The sequence below is a fragment of the Pygocentrus nattereri genome, chromosome 12 (genome assembly GCF_015220715.1).
Source record: "Pygocentrus nattereri isolate fPygNat1 chromosome 12, fPygNat1.pri, whole genome shotgun sequence".
Lineage (NCBI taxonomy): Eukaryota > Metazoa > Chordata > Actinopteri > Characiformes > Serrasalmidae > Pygocentrus > Pygocentrus nattereri.
In genome coordinates this window covers 20,810,972-20,834,193 of record NC_051222.1, presented here as the reverse complement: position 1 = coordinate 20,834,193, position 23,222 = coordinate 20,810,972, and the positions used below count along the sequence as shown (strand labels likewise).

General features: G+C 41.9%; 1 protein-coding gene across 1 annotated transcript in view; it reads left to right on the top strand.

The window, feature by feature from the left end:
* Positions 1-23,222, top strand: part of sorcs3 (sortilin related VPS10 domain containing receptor 3) — a 424,538-nt gene that overhangs the window by 321,361 nt on the left and 79,955 nt on the right. The window contains exons 8-11 of the mRNA XM_017724487.2: positions 4,802-4,891; positions 7,302-7,481; positions 16,245-16,391; positions 21,213-21,315. Of these exons, the coding sequence (XP_017579976.1) occupies positions 4,802-4,891; positions 7,302-7,481; positions 16,245-16,391; positions 21,213-21,315 (520 nt within the window). The remainder of the gene's footprint in view (positions 1-4,801; positions 4,892-7,301; positions 7,482-16,244; positions 16,392-21,212; positions 21,316-23,222) is intronic.

The window sequence follows — 23,222 nt, the reverse complement described above, 5'->3', positions numbered from 1 at the left end:
TAGATTCACTACTGGCACTGGCAATTTAGTTCAACACTAAGCTTAACCCATGTTAGGAAAACTGGCTGATTAAGTAACAGACATCATAAAGGAAGTGAATCAATTAATTCTACCAAACCAAACGTCTCACCAGCAACCCAGCCAAAGACTTTGGCTTTGTCTCATTTAACTCATTCAATTCTGTGCCCAGAGGGGTTAGGACGCATGGTGGTCATAGCAAAGGTCAATGTTGGCCACAGCAAAATGGATCAGCATGCGGAATTTGAACTTTGCATGAGCTACTGTGCTTCCTATCACTATATTTAAAAAGCGCAATGCTGACTTTATTGTTGGATGCACTGTGACTGTGCATGTCAATACAGAGTGCAGTTTAGCATCAGTAAGAGTTTATTATTGGTTTGTTTCCTCACAGCAATGACAAAACACAACTAATGTTCTCGTTCATGCATGTTTTTCTTCAAAAAGGTAATGTGTGACAGTAAAATCTATGAATTTTCATCTTTGACATATAAGGTTCTTTACAGATCATTAACAAAGAAGAACAGTAAGACTGGAATAAAATTACTGGCAGACAACTGCTAAAAAATCAATACTGGAATAATACTCTTGGCTAATAATTACTTAAAACCAACACAAATAACTAACAGTAGACAAATATCAGTTAAATCTAAACATTTCAGACAGACATTTGATGTTTGTATGGCGCTCCAGAAGAACAGAATGTTTAGGCCATGCTGGGTTATGGTGCTAAAAGTCTGCATTTTATTCATTTTACTGCAATTTTAACCCTGCAGAAATAATTTATATTTAAAGACAGTTATAAACATTTCAAGTATTTACAGTATGTGTCGGCATTGGTATCAGCCGATACGCACATGAAAATGTTTCAATGTTGGCACTGGCCCACAGTTTCCATCGCTGTGTTCCTAGAAATAAGTGTAACAGTATTGGGGTATCACACCATTAACCCTTGTGTGGTGTTGGGGTCTGTGGGATCTGTTTTCAATATTTACCAAATATTGATTTATTGGTGCAATTTATTATTATTTCAACCTCAGATTCCTTGGTCTTTGCTCATTTTCTGAAAAGAACATATAAAATAACACATTTTCAGTGACTTCACATTCTTCACCCCCACACATCTATATTATACACGTGGTGTTGGGGTGAACCTGCGGGGAATAAAGTGTGGAGGTGCTATGTCCCTTCACTCTGTTCTCCTCCTACATGGCCTGCTGTTAGTGTGTTAGACAAGACAATGTATATTAGTACACATTGTGATTGTGGTATGACATGCAATATATTAAAAGCACATTGATGCAACCGTAATATGATTGTATGGAAGACTGGCCTGCATTCTGTCTAACCAGAATAATTAACTTTGGTCAGATTCCATAAACATCTTGACTCATGAGAGACTCACCTGGAACTATGACTTGGCAGGATGCTCACAATGCACAAAGATATATGACTGGTTAGAGCACTCATTTGCATATTGTAGCCTTCTCTGATATCAGTATTGCAGAGGAAACAGATGCAGGATGCAAATATGAGAATGAGGGAGGACAGATATTGTGGGTAGGGTGAGATCTGTCTTGTTGATTTGTGCTGAAAAACAGCAGAAATGTGACTTTATATTGGTTAACCTAAACCGATATCCAGCTTTATGCACACAAATGTTAGTCTGGAGTTATTCAGACTGCTGAAGTACCTGAGGCCTTGACCATGGGAGACGAAGAGCCAGTGCAGAGAATCAAGAGGGTGTAGGTGTGTGTAAGTGTATGTGTGTCTATTCAGGGCTGACCAGCGCTCCAGATTAATCATCGTTTGCGCCGGAGTGAATCTGAAATGGTAATGGGCTGAATTTGAAAGTAATGCAATGCAATTTTTAGGGATGTTTTAATTTCCCCTCTTTTGCCTGAGCTTGATTTACTGTGACATTGTGCAAATGAGGATGCATGCGATTTAAATTCAAGCTGGGGATACAGGGACAATTATTTGGGTCGTTCACCACCGGCAATATTTTAACTTCTCTCTGAAGATTCCTTTGCAAGTTGTAGTTTTCAGTCTTGAGCTACATGTGCATATTTGTCTAAGGCAAGGCACTACAGGCAGAAATGGCAGCATTGGTCATTTCAGAATTTCTTGGATGAACTGCATCAAAAAACTGTAATAAACGCAATAGAAATGCATGTTGAGTCAGTTTACGTAATCTTGTGCGTAAACTTCCCAAAGGTTATCAGCTATGAAGGACTAGGGTCTGCCCACAACAGATGCAACTATGTTGTGAAAAGCTTGTTTCTCGTAAAGCCTAACCAGAATATCCAAATATGTCTAATGTCAACATGCACATAACTCTGCATGTTTTCTAAAATCTTACTGGCTAATATAGTGCTGAGGCTGATTATTAAGTCCAAGTTTCTTAAAATCATCTTTTCTCTTCATTTAGCACCAAAAAGCTAAGCTTATGGATTTCCAGCATTCTCCAAAGCATGAAACTTTACATTCCTTATTAACATTATTTTCTGACTTTTCAAGGATCTTACAGAAGTATTTGCTAATATATTGTTCAAAGCTGGACGTCTACTAGATTTTGTTCTAGAAAATGACCAGTGTTTTAGAAAAGCAGTGCACAGGGTTTTCTTAATATAGTAATAAAACAATGGATTTTTTTATTTATTTATTTTTTATTTTTGTCAACCCCCTATCCTAATTCTAACCTTAATCTCAACCCAAAACCTAACCCTAACCTTATCCTCAACCCAAAACCTAATCCTAACCCCAACCCTAATGCTAACTCTAACCTTAACCTCAACCCAAAACCTAATCCTAACCCCCATGTGTTTTGCCATGTTAGTGAGAGTCTATTGAGTGTTTGTTTCATGTAAAATGTCCGCTGAACATAAAGTGTCACTGTACATTCTTTAAAGTTTAAAAAGGTTCTTCATACTCACACATCTACTGTAGGGAACCAAAACGGTTCTTCAATGGAGAACATGCTACTCTGTTTGGCAGCGTTGTGGTTTAAGACTATATAGAGAGTTGGAACACACAGTTCTACACTTTCACAGCCTGAAAGTCTTTCGTTTCAAGTGCAAAAACATTTCCTGGATGACTGACCTCGACGTTTTATTGCACCAGATTGCGGAGGAAAGGATTCGGAGAGAGAGAGAGAGAGAGAGAGAGAAAGAAAGAGAGAGAGAGAGAGAGAGAGAGAGAGAGAGAGAGAGAGAGAGAGAGAGAGAGAGAAAGAAATCGAACGCCCCAAATTCTCATGAAATTTATCGGCTTACGAAAACCATTGATCTCCTTTTTTTTTTTTTTTTTTACTTCCTTCAACTATTGCATGAAAGACCATTTTGGAAGGCATGCTGTTAGAGTAAGCTTGTAGTTTCATGCCCCCCCCCCCTCCCCTCCCTCTCTCTCTGAATTGTGTGCTGTTAGTACTCTTGCTAACAGCGCTAATCAGTTCTGTCACATAATCACAGGTTCATTTTAAACTTCCAGTTCACCCACAGCTTGTTGGGTAGACATTTGACTTTAATTAAAAATATGAGGAGATGGAGGGGTTGGAATGAATTACAGGCACTGGACTGAGCCTTAGAGCAGCTTGTGTTACATTCTCCCATTTTTTTAGTCTCCGTCATGAAAACAGCTTGACAGGTTTTTCTATACAGTGGGTTCACCAACTAACAAGTCCATGTTTTCCAGCCTTTGCCCCCCTGTAATGAGAGCAAGGCCAGAGGTGCTGCTATAGAAAGCTAAAGATTTCTCCTGACAAAGAATAATGACATTATTGATCTGTCCACCATATTTATCATAGGCTCGCTAGTGCAAAGAGCTTTGACAGATCAGAGAGAACCAGAATATTTGGAGAGCCAGCCAGGAGGTTCGTCTTTACAGGTTGTTCTGAAAAAATCTCAGGCTTCTGGTGCGGAATAGAATCCCTTGGTGTGCAGCGTTGTAATGAGCAGTTGAGGGAAAGGTACAAGGCAAAGGTACACACACAATATATCAGCTGCTGATATATTCTAATACTGTTAGAATTAAAGGTTCTGTTCAGGTGCGTTTTTCATTCATCAAGGTACAAACAGCATAAATGTACCCTCAAAGGTGCAACAGTGGTTTTAAGGTCCCATTTGTACCTTAAATACGTTATGTGGAGGAAGAAAAAAGTACATATTCATAACAATGTATTAAAACAGATCCAATCATGGTTTTCTGTTTTTCTTTGTAATTTTTCTACCCGTCTGTCCCATTTTGGAGCTGGTTTTATAAAAATAATTGTTGTACTGTCATTCATAACAAGGTGTTAAATGTCGATTACAATTATCTGATAAAAAATTCAATATCGGTACATCTCTAAGAGTATCTATAACGGCCCAAATTTATGGAATAACAGTAAGAACTGAATAATAATGTATAATGTAGTTAAACTTTACTTTCAAAATCATTGGGTTTGTATTTGCGACTATGCTAACTACACTAACTCATCTTTATTTGTTATACTGTGTTTATATACTGTTATGCTATACAATTATAAAGCGATGTTGAAGGAATTCCCCCCCAAAAAACTGAAGCATTGGGATTAAAAAATAATAATATAATAATAGTTAAATGTGTGAATTCATTAATTCAGTAGTAGTTTCACAGACAGGTGTGCTCCAGTACATACTCCTTATTGCAGTCGTGCACTGATGACGCTTAGTGTTGAGTATGAGGTCTCTACTCTTTCAGATAAGGTAAGAGAGGAGAGAGGTCGAATGGTTGATTTATGACATCTGTCTCTTTTCTCCCATAGGTCACCATGGCTGGCCGGGCCTCTTACTACGTGTCTTACCAGAGGGAACCTTTTGCGCGCATCAAAATACCCAAATACTCTCTGCCTAAAGTAAGGAAACAATATGGCTCATGAATGGGGAATTTCTAATATGAGTGAATGAAGGATGCATTCATTTCTGACCTCAGATGTCAATTCTGGTAAACCGTGTCATCTGCGAGTGTCTTGTTACTAAGCAATAGACAGAGGAATGGTATGTTAATGTTATTTGAGGATCAGTTGCTCTTGTGCGTTTACTGCCTACTATATCATCACATAGGAAACACTAAATGGTAACTATTGTGCAGTACTGTGACAAACTCAGAGATCACACTTTCATTTGTTTCATTTCCATGTCAGTTAAGTTAACAGCCATTCAGGACAAGTTATTTATTGTTCAGGATCGGCACAAAGCAGAAAACACATAACCTGACCTGCCTTCAGTGCTTCAGTCATTTTCCACACCTCAAGTTCAGCCTTAGAAGTGGGTTGCATTTTCTGCTTTTGACCATCCAAACAAACCCACATTCAATGGGATTGGATTGTGGTTGGATAGTGTAGTGGGTAACACCTCTGCCTTCTACGCTGTAGACTAGGGTTCAATCCCCACCTGGGTAAACACCCTACACCAGGGGTCCCCAATTACATTTTCTTAAGGGCCGCATTTAGCCAACAGCACAAAAGCAAGGGCCAGCGCATTAGTTGCATAATGTTACCTAATTGCCTGCGTTTTCCTGTGCAGATGTTGTCTTATGGACAGTAGTAACAGAATGATTGTAGGAGGCAATCAAGCTTGCAATCTTTTGTCTTCGAATCTCTGATTTTGCTGGTAAGTTCTCATTGAAATTGCTGTGGCGTGTTTCAAAGTGCCGCTTGATGTTAGCCACCTTGCAGACAGCAACTGTTTGAGAGCATAGCAAGCAAGTTGGCTTAGCATTGGCACGGTCTGGTAAAATAAAACAAAATTCGTCGGTCCAGACGGAACTGAACTGTCTATTTTCGCTGTCAACTTTACGTTTTTTCGCACTGGCCATGGTTTTGTGCAAGCAGGACTTACTTATGCTGTGTTCCACAGAGGTAGCTCATCAGGCGTTGCCTGTACTGCTCTGCTCTCGTATTTTAGCCGCCAGTATGTTAAATACGCATGCGTATGTGTTTGGCGGCGGGCCAACAGTTTGCCCCTCGCGGTCCATATTAGGCCCGCGGGCCGCCTATTGGGGACCTATGCCCTACACTATACCAATAAGAGTCCTTGGGCAAGACTCCTAACACTGCCTTCGCCTACTTGTGTAAAATGATCAAATTGTAAGTCGCTCTGGATAAGAGCGTCAGCCAAATGCCATAAATGTAAATGTAAATGGATTGGGGTCTGCTGGACATCCTTTCAGCCCCATTGTGTTGCGTTCTTCTCACAGTGGAAGGATGGACAGAAACACCTGTTGTTTTTCTCAGATCTGAAACAAAAGTGGAGCTTGATTCTCTCCTCTCTCTCAAAGATGAAAGCTTTAACTGCTTTAATCTGCTGGTGACAGGTATGGTGGTACACCAGGTCTTGTTAGGGGTCCCATTTCCTCTATATCTTCTGAATATCTTTAGAATTCCTGGTTTCTTTTGACTTTGCAAGTGGCCTCTCATCTAATCTCCTCAGAAATGTGTCTCGTCTTTAATGGCCATTTTAAATAGAAATTAACTAACTGACTTTTGTATCATTCTGTATCATGGACCAAGAATTAAATGCGCAGCTGAGCACTTTTAAAAAACGTTATGCTTATGCATAAGGCTATAAATAAAGCGCCAACTTCAGCCTCATTCAAGCAAAGTAATGCTGGTTTGTTTATGCCTCTGTGAATCAATGCCAGTTGATGATGAAAATGTGTCTGGATTAATTTATGAATTCATGTGCTTCATCACTTTTTAGTAAACTAAATAGCAATGAACTACACAATGGAGTATACATTCGTTTTGGTTACAGCCAATGGATAATTTTAATTGCAATTCTTAGGAAACAGTTCAATGCATCAGGAAATGTCATATTTCATCACAATTCAATCTAAAAACAGACTGAATGCAAATGTGATGGAACTGTTATATCAGGAGAATATAGACAAAAACAAAGCATACTGTTTGGAATATTATCCTAATTAATTCTAACATTCCAGTCTCAATACATTTATTTTGCTGCATTAATTTTCAAAGCATCATTGTTGCTGTGTATATGTGCAACAGTTCTTTCTGAACTGCATTTTAACACACTAGCAGGTAGCAAATTATCTTCCCTTTCCTATTCGGGGTCTGTGAGCTTCTCGCGGTCAGTTGGATGTCCATTAAAACACATGCTAGACAAAGCTTTATGTTAATCAGCTGGAGTCCTATAGTGAATGCCTGCTGAGTCCTCAGCAGGATAGCTTGCTAATGATCTCTGTCTCTTTCTCCGTCTTTGTCTCTCTTTCCGTTTCTTTCGTTCTCTCTGCCTTCTGTGTAGGACATGCACATTCTCAGCACGGATCAGGGTCAGGTCTTCGCAGCAGTGCAGGAGTGGAACCAGAACGACACCTACAACTTGTACATTTCTGACCCGCGAGGGGTCTACTTCACCCTGGCCTTGGAAAATGTCAAAACTACACGAGGTCTGGGGGGCAACAGCATGATCGACTTGTATGAGGTAGGAGTTCTTAATTGAGATTACACATCTGAATACAACATGTGAAACCTTTGGTGCTGGATTGTCACCCCCTCCAAAAAACACCCCTAAATGCCACTAGTCTGTGGTCTTTCTTACCTTGGGAGCAATAGATAACACAAGCAAAACAAGCTACTTATACGTTATCTTATGCTACATTCGTGGGCTGATGACAAGCTTGCTGTCCGCCAGTTGATGAGCACACCATCGCTCCCTACTTTATGCTCTGAGTTCATAAGGCATTGGATTTATTTTGGAAATTGGTTTGTTCCCACCATGATAAGTCTACATTCCCACCCACATTCAGCCCAAAATTTGCCATGGTTGTTCTCAGATGTTCTTGTCAAGAGATCACAACTTGCCTCACAAATCTGAGCTTAGATAACTAAATATTAAGGTTATTATTCCATTACTAGCTGGGCCATTACAATTACTCAACTTAGAAAGAGAAAACTATGTACTTTACCTTCATTTTTCCATCTGGTTATCAATAATCCTAAAGCCATGTGAGCTGATGATTATTAACTAAAGTCATATTTGAAAACGTGTTTAGATGGAGGTAAAAGCTTCACTTGTCTGCCTCATCTGTGCGTTTAAGGTCATGCAGTGACTGTAACCATGGCAACATAAATGGCAGGTTTTTTTTTTTTTATTTCTGTTTGAAATATTTTATTTTCAGGTACACGTGGGTCTTTGATTCTATTTAAGATATCGGATTACTGAGGAAATTTCTTTCAACCCGGAATGACTACAGTCACCGCGGCAAAGCTGAACCTAGCTTCTTCTTCACGAGATCAAACAAATTTTTCGTTCCACCTTAAATCAAGATGCATTTGCAGGCATTTGAACAGGTGGCAGACTGCAACTGCTGCACCATTTAAGGTGGAACGGAATGGAAAGCCACGTGAACCACAGTGGTCAGTGTGTTTAGAAGGAATTCAGGTAGATTGCCAAGTAAATCTTTAGTACACCTCTAACTTAAAATGCCATGAAGCTTAAACTCTCAAATCATGTCATCTTGATATGAGTATCAAACTGCATTGCTTCTATAATGTGGACATTTATGATATTTCTTGCCAAATAGTGCCGTGTACCTCAAAGTCTCCAGCAATTTAAGCTAAATAGGCTTCTTCTTGAACCATGCACTTCTGTGCTTTATATACTACATTAATGAATGCACTTCGAATGGCAGCGCACTATTTTTTAGAATCCATTTAGAGCTGTAGTACGCAGTGTAGGACACAGCCGCAGTGTTTTGAAGTTGGTGCTAATGCTGCCATATGAGGTCAACTGAAAGCACAAGCAAAAAAAAAGGGGGGGGGAGCACATAAGTGCAATCAGACAGCTGTTTTAAAGCCATTTTATAAAATTAAAGATGCAATCAAACTGCACTGCCTTCCAGGGATAATTCTAAGTTTACACTCGTTTTACACCATGGCATACTACACATTTAAAACTCATCAAAAAGGGCCCTGTTCATTTTGAGAGAAAAAGTGGCTGGCTGACCGTCTCATTTTATTTAACTGGGGTAGCCAGAGGGGCCATCCCTGGCTATCCCTTGGCTTCCCCCTGGAAAATAGATATTTTAAATTCTCCTACTGGTGTTTCTTATAAGACCCATTCTGATAAAGTATTTAGAATATCTGGAAGATGTTCAGTTATGTCCATCCATCCATCCATCCATCCATTATCTTCCGCTTGTCCGGGGTTCGGGTCGCGGGGGCAGCATCCTAAGCAATGAAGCCCAGACCTCCCTTTCCCCAGCCACTTCCACCAGCTCTCCAAGGGGGATTCCGAGGCGCTCCCAGGCCAGCTGGGCGATATAGTCGCGCCAGCGTGTCCTGGGTCTTCCCCGGGGTCTCCTCCCAGGTGGACTCGCCTGTGACACCTCCCAAGGGAGGCGTCCAGGAGGCATCCTAACCAGATGCCCGAACCACCTCAGTTGGCTCCTCTCGACGTGAAGAAGCAGCGGCTCTACTCCGAGTCCCTCCCGGATGACTGAAATTCTCACCCTATCTCTAAGGGAGAGTCCAGACACCCTGTGGAGGAAACTCATTTCGGCCGCTTGTATTCGCGATCTTATTCTTTCGGTCATGACCCAAAGCTGACCATAGGTGAGGGTGGGAACGTAGATCGACTGGTAAATCGAGAGCCTTGCCTTATGGCTCAGCTCTTTCTTTACCACAACAGACCGGTAAAGAGCCCGCATCACTGCTGACCCAGCACCAATCCGCCTGTCAATCTCCCGCTCCCTTGTACCATCACTCGTGAACAAGACCCCGAGATACTTGAACTCCTCCACTTGAGGCAAGAGCCTATCCCCGACCCAGAGAGGGCTCTCCACCCTTTTCCGCCTGAGAACCATGGTCTCGGATTTAGAGGTACTGATTCTCATCCCAGCCGCTTCACACTCGGCTGCAAACCATCCAGCGAAAGCTGAAGTTCGCGGCCTGATGTCCCCAATAGGACCACATCATCTGCAAACAGCAGCGATGTGACCCTGAGGTCACCAAACCGGACACCCTCCATCCCTTGACTGCGCCTAGAAATTCTATCCATAAAAATTATGAATAGAATCGGTGACAAAGGGCAGCCCTGACGGAGTCCAACTCTCACTGGGAACGAGTCTGACTTACTGCCGGCTATGCGAACCAAACTCCAGCTTTGTTTGTACAGGGCCTGAATGGCTCGTAGCAAAGAGCCATGTACCCCGTACTCCCGAAGCACCTCCCACAGAATACCCCGGGGAACACAGTCAAATGCCTTCTCCAGATCCACAAAGCACATGTGGACTGGTTGGGCAAACTCCCATGAACCCTCCAGAATCCTGGAGAGGGTGAAGAGTTGGTCCAGTGTTCCACGACCAGGGCGGAACCCGCACTGTTCCTCCTGGATCCGAGGTTCGACTATAAGCCGGACTCTCTTCTCCAGTACCCCTGCATAGACCTTGCCAGGGAGGCTGAGGAGTGTGATTCCCCTGTAGTTGGAACACACCCTCCGGTCCCCTTTTTTTAAAAAGAGGCACCACCACCCCAGTCTGCCAATCCAGTGGCACCGCCCCCGATATCCACGCAATGTTGAAAAGGCGTGTCAGCCAAGACAGCCCCACAACATCCAGAGCCTTGAGGAACTCAGGGCGGATCTCATCCACCCCTGGAGCCTTGCCACCAAGGAGCTTCTTAACTACCTTAGCGACTTCGGTCTCAGTAATGGACAAGCCTATTCCCATGTCCCCAGACTCAGCCTCCTCACTGGAGAATGTGTCGGTGGGATTGAGAAGGTCCTCAAAGTATTCCTTCCACCGCCCAATGACGTCTTCAGTCGAAGTCAGCAGCACACCATCTCCACTATATACAGTGCTAGTGGCACACTGCTTTCCCCTTCTGAGTCGCCTGACGGTTTGCCAGAATCTTTTCGGAGCCGACTTAAAGTCAGTTTCCAAGGCCTCACCAAACTCCTCCCATACACAGGTTTTTGCCTTGGCAACAACTGAAGCCACAGATCGCTTGGCCTGTCGATACCTGCCAGCTGCCTCTGGTGTCCCACAGGCCAACCATGCCCGGTAGGACTCCTTCTTCAGCTTGACGGCATCTCTCACCTGGGGTGTCCACCACCGGGTTTGAGGATTACCGCCCCGACAGGCACCAACTACCTTACGGCCACAGCTACAGTCAGCCGCTTCAGCAATGGAGGAACGGAACATGGCCCATTCTGAGTCAATGTCCCCCACCTCCCCCGATATCTGGTCAAAGTTCTGATGGAGGTGTGAGTTAAAGATCAATCTGACAGGTTCTTCTGCTAGACTTTCCCAGCAAACCCTCACTATGCGTTTGGGCTTGCCTGGTCTGACCGGCATCTTCCCCCACCACCTGATCCAACTCACCACCAGGTGGTGATCAGTTGACAGCTCAGCTCCTCTCTTTACCCGAGTGTCCAATACACATGGCCGCAAGTCCGATGACACGACTACAAAGTCAATCATTGAACTGCGGCCTAGGGTGTCCTGGTGCCATGTGCACTTATGGACATCCTTGTGTTCAAAGATGGTGTTTGTGATGGACAAATGGATGTGGTTTGCGCAGAAGTCCAAAAACTGGACACCACTCAGGTTCAGATCAGAGAGGCCATTCCTCCCAATCACATCCCTCCAGGTCTCACTGTCATTGCCCACGTGAGCAATGAAGTCCCCCAGTAGGACTATAGAGTCTCCAGGAGGAGCACTTTCAAGCACCCTTCCCAAGGACTCTAAGAAGGCTGGGTACTCTGAACTGCTGTTCGGTGCATAAGCACAGACAACAGTCAGGACCCGTTCCCCAACCGAAAGGCGTAGGGAAGCTACCCTCTCGTCCACTGGAGAAAACCCCAACATACAGGCACCGAGTCGAGGGGCTATGAGAAAGCCCACACCTGCCCGCTGCCTCTCACCATGGGCAACTCCAGAAAAGAATAAAGTCCAGCCCCTCTCAAGGAGATTGGACCCTGTGTGTTGAGGTGAGCCCGACTATATCTAGCCGGTATCTCTCAACCTCGCGCACCAACTCAGGCTCCTTCCCCGCCAGTGAGGTAACGTTCCAAGTTCCAAAAGCCAGTTTCAGCAACCGAGGATCAGAACGCCAAGGCCCACGCCTTCGGACACTGCCCGATCCACAGCGCACCGAACCCCTACTACTGCCCCTCCCATTGGTGGTGGGTCGATGGGAGGGGGGACTCATGTAACTCCTTCGGGCTGGGCCCGGCCGGGCACCATGAGTAAATGCCCGGCCACCAGACGCTCGCTGGCGAGCCCCTCCCCCAGGCCTGGCTCCAGGGTGGGGCCCCGGTAACCCTGTTCCGGGCAGGGTACACAAGTCCTGTTTTTGTGTCTTCATAGGGGTTATTATGGATCACACTTTGTCTGACCTGTCACCTAGGACCAGTTTGCCATGGGAGACCCTACCAGGAGCTTTTGCTCCAGACAACATAGCTCCTAAGATCATTCAAGCACGCAAACCCCTCCACCACGATAAGGTGGTGATCCAAGGAGAGGTTCAGTTATGTCTTTTTTATTATTTGACCCGTTTAAAAAAAAAAAAGTGATTTCTTGACTAATCATCAAAATAAATCAGTAGAATATCAGACTACTACTATATATAAAGACAAAACTGCAAACCTTTGATATAATGCTGTGAAAGACTTGCATTATTTTGACCTAAGTTATTTACAGCTATTGTATTCTGATTGATTAGATGCTCATTTGCATATTGCAGCCCTCTGCAGTATCACTACTGCAAAGCCAACATTTCAATAACAATTAACAAACAATACTGTTCATTGTGTAGCCCTACCACACACCCATATGCCCACACAGGTCCAACACCACACACTAGGTGGCTCATTATTTTTCCGTCCTTATCGGAATGCACAGCAGGGTCTGAAAGCCGCTGCAACAGCTATTATGTCCACCCCATCGCGAACGCGAATGAAAGTAAGACGGTGAGTGAGACGGTGAATTGATTTGAAGCAGGGGGAACTGGATTATGTGAGAGGACATGCTGGGATGGAGATACCAATCATCTGGTACTGTGGAGCTTATGGGTGAGGTAACACTGATCTCCACCATGATGAGGTGGAGGGGGCTACTGCTATCCTGGGACAATGCCTAGGAGATGGAGGCAGCTGGTACAGGATGGCCCATGTCTTCTGGCCAAGTTGACTTTTCAAAGTACCTGTAAATGTGTTGGGAGCATGTGTGGTGTGTTACGGAATTAGCTGCTCATATTAGTACAATTAGCTTTTGTGTGAGTCAGTGGAAATTGATTATTTGCAAAAAGAGAAAATTCCATATAAAACTGGCCACTGTTTTATACACACATTATATATATATATATATATATATATATATATATATGTATGTATGTGTATATGTGCATATATACATAAACCAAGTTCTCAAAGCTCAAAAACGTAACGAATAGAATATGTAATCATTTTCTGCCCAATAAGCCTTGGTTAAATAATGATCCATTAGTTTAAATGAAAGTTGACGTTTTTATTAGAGAATCTGCTGATTCTTGTAAAATTAGTTGGTATAAATTGCCAGAACTGGCAAAAGGGAACGTTCATAGACTCACATTCATCCATATGAGCTTCAAATTGTATCACCTTAATTGCTTAAATTGACCTCAATTTAAAGTCAGCCTTTATGTGTAGGTTGAAAAGATTTGTGCCCACATTCATCAACTGCATTAATGGAGCTTGGACCAACTGCTACTTCTTTTAGTGAGTGCGCTTTGCTTTAGAAGGCGGTAATAGCCTGAAAGAGTGAAGAGAGACTTCAGATTCTTACTTCAGAGAAGGAGGACGCTCAGTTCAATAGCTGGAGAAGCAGAAGAATACAATGAAAGCACTGTCCTCTCTCTCTGCCTCCTAGTCTTTTCAAGTGCTGATCAGTCCCTTTCACCATTAGTCTCTCTGATCAATGCTACTATGTCCCCTTGCTATCCTCAATTGGGTGTAAATTGGACAAACCGCAATGACAGTTGGAGTCCTAACAGTCAGATTTAAAGCTTCTTTTTTCATCACAGAATTTCCCAGTTCACTTTGCTACGGCTCAAATCTCCTTTAACAGCTCTCATCCCTCTGGGAATGGAGATGTGGGCGTTAAGCATAAGATTGAACGCTGCATACGACGGGGCATTTCGAAATTAATAGCAGGCTCCAAAGTCGGATTCAAGAGCTTGAGGACTGATGGATCCGTGGCTGTTCACGTTGGGGCTAAATATAGCAATCAATTAGCAAGTTTTGACCAAGGCGTTTCTATTAAAGCAGCAGTCGTGACACACAGTGCCAACGCTTTGCCAACACTGGCCTGACGAGGGCTCACCCTGCCAATAGTGAATCAGCAGCATGTCCATATCACTAATAGGCTGCAGCAGTCTTCATTTGGGCTTACTGGAAATGCTCGGAGGCTTTTCCGCTGGGACTTCAGACAAAAGGTTGGGGGATTCCTGACTTGACATTTTTCATATTTATTGGTATATTGATGTAGGAGGAACTGATTATTTTGGCTTTTCTGCAAGTTTTAGGAAAGTTATAAGTTCATGATTTGAATTGACTTTCCTTGTCTTGTTTTAATTGGTTGGTAATGTTTGAGCATTGCCCAGTGATGCACAAGCACACAAAAGCAAGTATAAAAGCTTTATTCTGACGTGTTCTCTGCATTAAACAAAATCTTAAAAGCTCTTAAATTTGAAGTTTTCTTTATGGGCTGCTTGACTGTCCTACTCTTATGCTTTTAAAAAAGCTTGCTAAAAGGTTCTTGGCTTGGATGTACAGTTCTAAAAAAAACTTTTAATTTGTAAGATTATGTGGAAGTTTTCTATTGCAAAAATAGTTCTTTATAGAACCACACATTGAAAGATTCTTTAGGGACGTATACACACTTAGCACCTTTCCAAAATCCCCTTTTTTTAAATATAGAAGATCTTATAAGGCCTCAAACAGCTTTCATTTGTTATTAGCCACCTTACGTTTTTGTGAAATATTCAGTTAGCATAGCCAAAAGAGACATGTGTCAGAGTGATTGTTCTGGAGTCTTTGTGCCTTGTGGAATGTAGAACATGACTATTTTTGGTTAGCGTCTCCATGCTTTTCCTCCTGTCGGAGCCTCACTCACTGAACATGGAAATCCAACACTATTAGTGAACACAGTGTGATGCAGCAGAGAACACTTTTTTTTTAACGTGGAAACACAGTTTCACGACGGCGACGGATATGCCGCAACCCAGTACCAAGCTTCACCCATCTGTCCTCCTCGAGAAGCTCAGAGTGGAGGGACGGAGGCGATAAATAATCACTGCTGTGATTGACATGAGCAGCCAGCAGAGGAGGGGGCCCCTCATTAGCCGTGTCCGTCCCATCCGCCGGCGCTGGTGCCACACTGTCAAATGCGTGTCCCATTAGTGCCACTTATCCAGGCGGAACCTGGTCGCTCCTTGTGCTCCTCCTCCGCTGTGGAGTGATTTCAAAAACGAGTTGTCCGGCTCTACTGTCATGACTCAATGCTGCTAAGTTTGGACTCAATTCTGGGGCCTCCAGCAGTGAAACATTGTGGTTAAGCACAGAGTTAGCGCAGTTCAGTGAATGGAAGCAATGGCTTGACGTCAACTAGGGCCATAAATCTGTGACATCATAATGATTCAATTTGATTTAGGAAAGATTCAGTGATAAACTGTTCCATAATTATTATTATTATTTTATATGATTCAGAACATTTAAACATGGCCTGTGGCTAAAATGTTTATCTATTTAGATATACATTAGGTCATAAATGCCATTACTCAATCAAAAAAAATCAATCAGAGGTCTAGGGTCCCATTTTTCCACTCACAAAATCAGTCCCAGCCATCGGAAATCAAAACCCGATTGGGTGATTCCACTGACAGTACTTCATTACGTTGGTAGTTAATCCAATCTGCCCAGTTCACGAAGGTCTTAACCAATTAGTAATTAGAGAGCTTGCATGGCATCTCTGGCCAGAACTGATGACCCCTGCATTATTGAATCTTCTTATAATTGATTCTAATTTTCCAACATTGGCAGCTGTGATGCATAATCATATTGTTTATATATCTGTGATGTTGAAAGCGGCACACTGCAATTAAGAGGCATAATTAGCTGAGGCAACAGGTAATAGTAGTGTGGAGCCGTTTTGGGAGGGGAGTGCATGCTAGTTCCTCTGGTTAATGCTGTCTGCTTTTCCTCCAGGTAGCAGGCATTAAAGGCATGCTGATTGCTAACAGGAAGGTGGAGAACCAGGTGAAGACATACATCACCTACAACAAGGGCCGAGACTGGAGGCTGCTGCAGGCGCCCTCTACTGATCTGGAGGGCAACGAGATTTACTGCGTGCTGGTGAGAGAAAGTACAGAGGAAAAAAAATCAAGAGAAAGAAAATGAAAGTCACAAACATAAAATAAAGAGTGAGAATGAATGAATGACCCATGATAAATGAGCAATAAAAAGACAGCAAGCACTGCTAAAAGCTACAGATGAATGATGTCGCCAGTTGTTGTGGGTGGCTACTGCAGTCATTCCCATGTAAATGGTGAAAATCTGCAATCAGCAGTGACCCTCCTTAGTAAGTAAAGGTGGGAGTAGAATCTCTTGCTCGAAGTGACAGCGTATTTTTCAAAAGTTTTATTTCTCATTAAATTCCCATTAAGTTGCAAGTGTTCTTTATTAAGACAAAAGACAACTTTACAGATAATTAACTTCCCGATTCATACAAAGAAATGTTCCTCCTGCCAAGCATTCAATAAAAGATAACATGATCGCTGGCATATAATCAAAAAAAAAATAATAAAATATTTGACACTATAACAAAAGGCAACTCTTTATTTTTTGTGATCTTCTAGGTGCAGTAGGTAAAAGTCGCAAAGGGAAAATGCTGATGGTAGTTTTGGGAAGTGCTAGACACAAAAGCTTAAAGGAGCTGTGGTAACACTTGAGTTGAGCACTGCTGCATAGGATACCATATACATTTCATGTATCATGTGCTCATATGAATTATGACAGATTGCATACAGTAAAATACTGTGTGTCAGGTTGCTATTACCAGAAACTGTCATGCTGTCCTAATATTTGATGCCATGATGGCTACCTAGAGAGTATTTAGCAAAAGTAGCATGCTTCATAGGCTGTAATGACATCCAATACTACAGCACACGTTATGACAAGTTACCAGAACTGTTTAACCCTGAATGTCAGCATAGCTTAAATGTTAAATGAAAGCTAGGTTGGACCCACTGGTATTTTGGCCATCACTGGTACCAACTGAGCTCTAATTATTAGCAGTACTGCCATATCAAGCGCTGAGACTAAAGCGGGGCCTACAGTACACAATTTGTGACAAATGTTCACAACTTGAAGTGGTTTTCCAGTGATTTTCCAGTCGCTTCCAGGTTTCAGGAAGCAACTGATGGCATGGATGATCTGGTAAACATGAAAAACGAGTGAATCTTTAGCCCTCCGATCGAACTCTGAAGTGATCGGAGGACCTACAATATCAAACGTTTGATGTTCACAACAAAAAAAGTTCCCGAGTTCTGTCGTGTGAGAAGGTCAGAGACACACTCAGTGAGGGATTCACGTGGCTGCCAGCAGTTTTGGAAAGTAGACACAACAATTTAAAGTAACTTGGCACACAAGAATGCTAACATTGCTAACAATGGCAGAAAGCTAGTTTGGACCAATTACAATGATCTTTAACTCGTCTCAGCTATCTTTTTTTTTTTTATAGCAGTGTTAGCACTTAGCTTGTAAATGCTAGAAATATGACTGGCAGCAGTTACAGTAAATGCTAGACATTTTAAAGTAACAGTTCACCCAAGAAACGCTGTTGTAGCTAACAGGGACAGGGAGCTAGTTTTGATGATATTTAACTTGGTTAGGAAAGGGACTGCAAGCTTGACTGGCTTTAAGAATCTGCTGCAGTGACCAGAAAGACTTCATTATAGGAGAGTAAATCGGCACTCTAGCACTCCAGTCAACTGATTAGTTTATGTACTAACAAAGTGCTTTTAAATTGCCATAATACATTTAGAAAACAGGAAAAGTACCTAAGACCTAAAAGTAAAGAGTTTCCTCCTGCCACACTTTCAAACTAGCTCAGTATGGTGGGGAATTGTGATTCTTGTAATTCTGCATGGGTGAAGAACCACTGAGTGAATTCTGCATTACCATTCCTGCATTCTGGTAAATGTAGTTTTACTAGTGGCTGTTTTCAGATGGTTCTATTTCACTACCATGGCTGCAGGATGCTTTTTTAGTTGACTCAGTAACCCAGTGCATCCACGTAGTTGGGTCCTGGCAGCAGTCTTGGGACATGTAACAGTTTAAGTGAGCCGATCACTCAAGAACATTAGCGTAGCTAACACTGACAGAAAGCCTTCTTGAAACAGCTGTAATGAACTCTCAGTTTTAGCAGTACTAGCATGGTGGTTGTAATGTTGTTTTGAGGATACGAGGGATAAAGATCAAGGCAGGACAAGACTTTTCTGGATGCAGCCGAAACGGACAGAAACAACAGTTTAAAGGAACTGCTAGCATAGCATTCTGGTTTGGACCAGTGAGTTTTAAGTGGTCCCAGAAAACTTTCATTATGACCAAGGTTAGCATTTTGGCTATAGTTCTGCGTAGCTAAAGGGACAAAGAGAGAGATGATGAGGGAAACTGGATATCACTATGCAGAACAATACTGTAACCATAAATGCAGTGTAAACACTGGCTAAGGCTAATGTAAATGGCTAGCTGTGGTTTTGGAAAGTGCTACACACAAAGTTTAAAGCAATTATTAACCCAGGACTGATAGTACAGCTAATAACATCTAAAAGCTTTGGACCAATTAAGAGGTTCTAGCAAAGTTTCATGATTAGCGGTATTAGCGTTTTGGTTGTAGCACTGCTGTGAGGCGAAGAGGGACAAAGAGAGAGAAATGGCAAGAGAGAGGAAGACAGTCATTCCCGAATACTGTAGGTTAACTTTGATAGGCTCATCTGACACCCTAATTAGGGACCTATAACCCTTTTGATTACCGCCTTTAAATCCTGCCGCCCTTGCTGTCCTTACAACAATGTCACGCTAGCCATTGAAAAGATGAAAGGCGACAGTTAGCTGCGCAGAGTGCACAGATATAATTGTCTTTTTTGTTGCGTTGGAGGCCCCAGGAGAGAAGCTTTTCGGCTTTAATGCCAAATCCTCCCGCTGTCATTGTCACTAATGAGTGTAAAAGGCAATTAACACACACAATAAGAGCCGGAGTCTTCGCAGAGGGCACTTTAAACTGGATTTATTTGTATTAACAGTCACACTTTGCCACCATAGTTTGGCCTGGGAGACACCAGAATGCTTTTTTTATGAGCATCCTTGTAACTGCATTGCAATATTTGCAAGTGGACTTTGGAATCTGGTGTAAATGGTGTTTGTAAAGATGGTAGTTCATAGACAGTAGCAACAGCTGTGACAGGGGTTCTGATGGAAAGAAAATAGTCGTTTTTCATACAGAAATGCAAATAAACTTACAAGTAAACCACCAATTTAACCATGATGTTTTGCTGTAAATACTTTCTTTTTTTTCTTACATTAGCATCATGTCAATAAGGGACCAATGGAAACACTTACATAGTTTACTGTAATATGTCAACACAATGTACCATTCAGTCACAAAAAATACATTTACAGATGTCCACCTAGTGACCACATTCAAATTTTTGTTAAAATTCCAGGTGGACAACATGACAGGCAGAACATTGGCCATAATAGTAAATCTATGTTATGTTTGAAGCTGTAATATAAAATGTTCCCAAGATTTTACTTACATCTACCTACAGCAAGTACAGCTGCTATCAGTAGTATTAATCCCAGAGAGGGATCGTCTGTGTCGGATCACTTGCAGCTAAGGCTAATGACAATTTACTGAATCCTTTACTCTTCCAGATGAAGTTGTCAAACACTATCATGCGTTTCAGCTGTATGCTGATGTATTCACTGCTATTTTTGGAACGATTACTTTGTGAAGAGTTCAACATAAGGCGAATTAAGAAGCTGACACTCTTAGCATTATACTAGCGGACACAGAACAAGTGTTTTTGCTCATATTTTCACACTTGGTTGAGAAAAAACAAAGCGTTGTGTAATTCTACACATGATCTTGTGTGTATGTGGACACGTCTTCGAGTCTGTGTGCAGAACAGTACAGAGCATCATTTCATATCAGCCAATAAAGTAAGCTAACTGGCAAGCTAGTAGTTAATTAGCCAAATTAGCACGAGTCAGGCTCCAGTCCTCGTGGGCCAAAACAATACAGACGTCAGCACATTGCCTTATTGAACACACCAGATTCACCCCATCAGCTAATTAGCAAGGCTATTATGCTCTGAGTTCAGAGTGTTAGATGTAAATGCTGTGGTAAAGGCTAATGTCTGCAGCACTTTGGCCCAGAAGGTCCCCAGTTTGATGTGCCAGCTTTAGAGTGACCAAAAGAAAAAAAGGCAGAATTGATCATTAATATTAAATTGTTAATCAAGATTATTAGAAATGGTTCTGTTGGTTCATGTTTGGGCCTGTTCTTGTTTTTCAATGAGCACTTGGTAAACACCTTTATAAAGGGAATGCTGCTTAGATCTCAGCACTCCATAGTGAAGTGTGCTGCATGTCCGTGATTCTGGGACAGAATAAATGAGCTATAAGGTGTTTTTCAGACATTTTACTGAACAGCCAGTCAAAACACAGCCCATTTACATAATACATATATATTATGATCCCAAAGAAAATACAGACTGCAAGAAAAAGTAAACTATGGCCCTTTTAAGGATATTTCAAAATATGTTTAAGATGAATTTGTATTCAACGTTCCCAGACATTGAAGTAAGGAATTTTCTGTATGCCTGAGTTGATGGTTTGAGGCAGCATAGTCAAAGTGCACAGCAACATCTTCAGTGTAATGCTCTTTTCAGTAGCTCTAGTATTTCAAAGTAAAATAAAAGTGAAATTCTGTGCAGAAGCACAGCGTTCGCAACGCTATTGTAATACTACTCATTTTCACTAGTGTGTTTTTCCCCCCATCAGATCAGCCCTGTTTAACATCTACAGCGTCACGTCGGCATGATTTGATGGACAGCTCCATAATAGCTTCGCCGTGGCTAATGGACTATGTGTCATTTCTTTTCTGTTCAGCCATTTTGTTCACTGCATCTACAACTTCAGATGTCAGAAAATCCCTACCTGTCCGGCAGCATTACAACCAAGAGCCCCGTGCCAGGAGTCATCGTCGCTACAGGTAAAATGTGAACGCTTTGAGAAAAATGAAAGTATGTGTGTGTGGGAGAGATAAAAATATATCACATAATGTCGAGCAACTGATAGTTGGTCCAGTGATGCACGTAAGAAACATGGCAAAACATCTTATTTATGTTTAAACATCTGTGCCAAAGTCAAAGACCACCATTCATTTGTTTGTTTCAGTAAAAATATCCATTACATGCAAACTATTAATGTTTCAGGAGATAAATTGGTATTCCCCAGTTTCCGACATCACTCAAATGCAGCTTCAACCAACAAAGGTATAAAAATGCTGAGATCAAACAAGAAACACCTGGGACTAATGACAAGGCCAGGGGTACAGACAAAAACACAGGTGGGTGGGATAATAAAAGATAGAATAGAAGATAGAAGCCAAAACAACAAAAAAGGCACGTGGTTGACAAGGGAAAAGGGAAATCATGAGAAATAACCAGTATAAAAATACACAATCCTATCGTTATGGTGAGCAATGACCACACAAATCACAAACTGCTTTCATGGCTGAGATGCCAAAAACAAGACATCAACCTTTAGAAACTTAACTGTAGATATTGTGTTTACAAACAGAGGCACTAAAAGTAAAGCTTTAACAAGACATTACATTTTTAGCACCAGTAACACATTTTCCCAGTTTGACCCATCAAACCATCTGTAGATCCATCCTGAAGCCCAGCTGCTTGTGTGCTGGTACTATGACTCTGTGTCAGTAGCTCTCTCAAATACACATTTTAAATGGCAAGAAGTTCCACTGACTGTTAATTTGATAAAACAAGTTATTTGCAGGTACTATCGTGGTGAATTTGTTTAACGCTGAAGAATGTTGAGCTTTAAGCAAGCAAAACAGCGCTGATGCTGGCAACATCAGTAATGTCAGTAGCATAAGCACTGAAGAATGCCTTCAGCAGACTGTGTCAGACGGTGGAGACCGACCTATGAATAAATTAATGAGCAGTGAACTAACAAAAGCAACAGAAAGATTCAGTTCCCCTCAGGACACTCTGCTGTGACAGGAATCCATTAGCTGTTTGAATGATAGCTACAGTCATAGTATATACAGTCATATACAGTTTGAACATCCCCAGTTAATGTAATGTTGATTTTCTAGGTGAAAATAAGACATCTTCTACAGTGAACAAACTGCAAATACTGCATTTTCTGCTAATTGCATAAACAATTTAAATGTTCTTGTTAAGCTTAACTTAAATGTGCCATAACTGTTTTTTATACAACAGTTAGTTCCAGCCACGCAAGCTGGAGAAGCGTTCTAACTGTGCTGATATTTCGCCATAACATCACAGGTTTTTCACACTGTATCGCTCCACTAATACGCTGCTGCTAAGCAACGAGTTTGACAGCTGTTGGAGACGCTCAAGCCATTTGAACATTTTTACTTCTTACTTTGCCACAAACAGAAAATTAACATTTGACCAGTGTTTTTTAATGCGGCAGTTTTATGGCTCAATCTGATTTGGCCAGACTCTGAAGATGAGACGACACTAAATTCCCAAACTGTCATCACCACTGAGCAGCTTCTCAGTGGCAGCTGAGACAGAGGAAAACCTAAACAACCTGGAATCAGCCAGAAATGAACCGAATATCATTCGCTAAACGAGTAGTCTGATCTTCAGGGTCTAACCAAAGTAGGCTGAGCCATAAAACTGCCACAATAATAACAAAAAAAGCTGCTCAGTGGTGATGACAGTTTGGGAATTTAGTGTAAGGAGCCGGCTGTGCAGTGAGTGAGCAGAGCTTGTTATTCTGATGTAGCACCAAGCTGCTTGTTAAGGAACTATAATTTGGCAGAAGGAATTGTGAATATTAAAACATTAAATACGCGTTAACCGCCCAATTTTTTACTTTATATATTTAACAGTTCTATAAAAG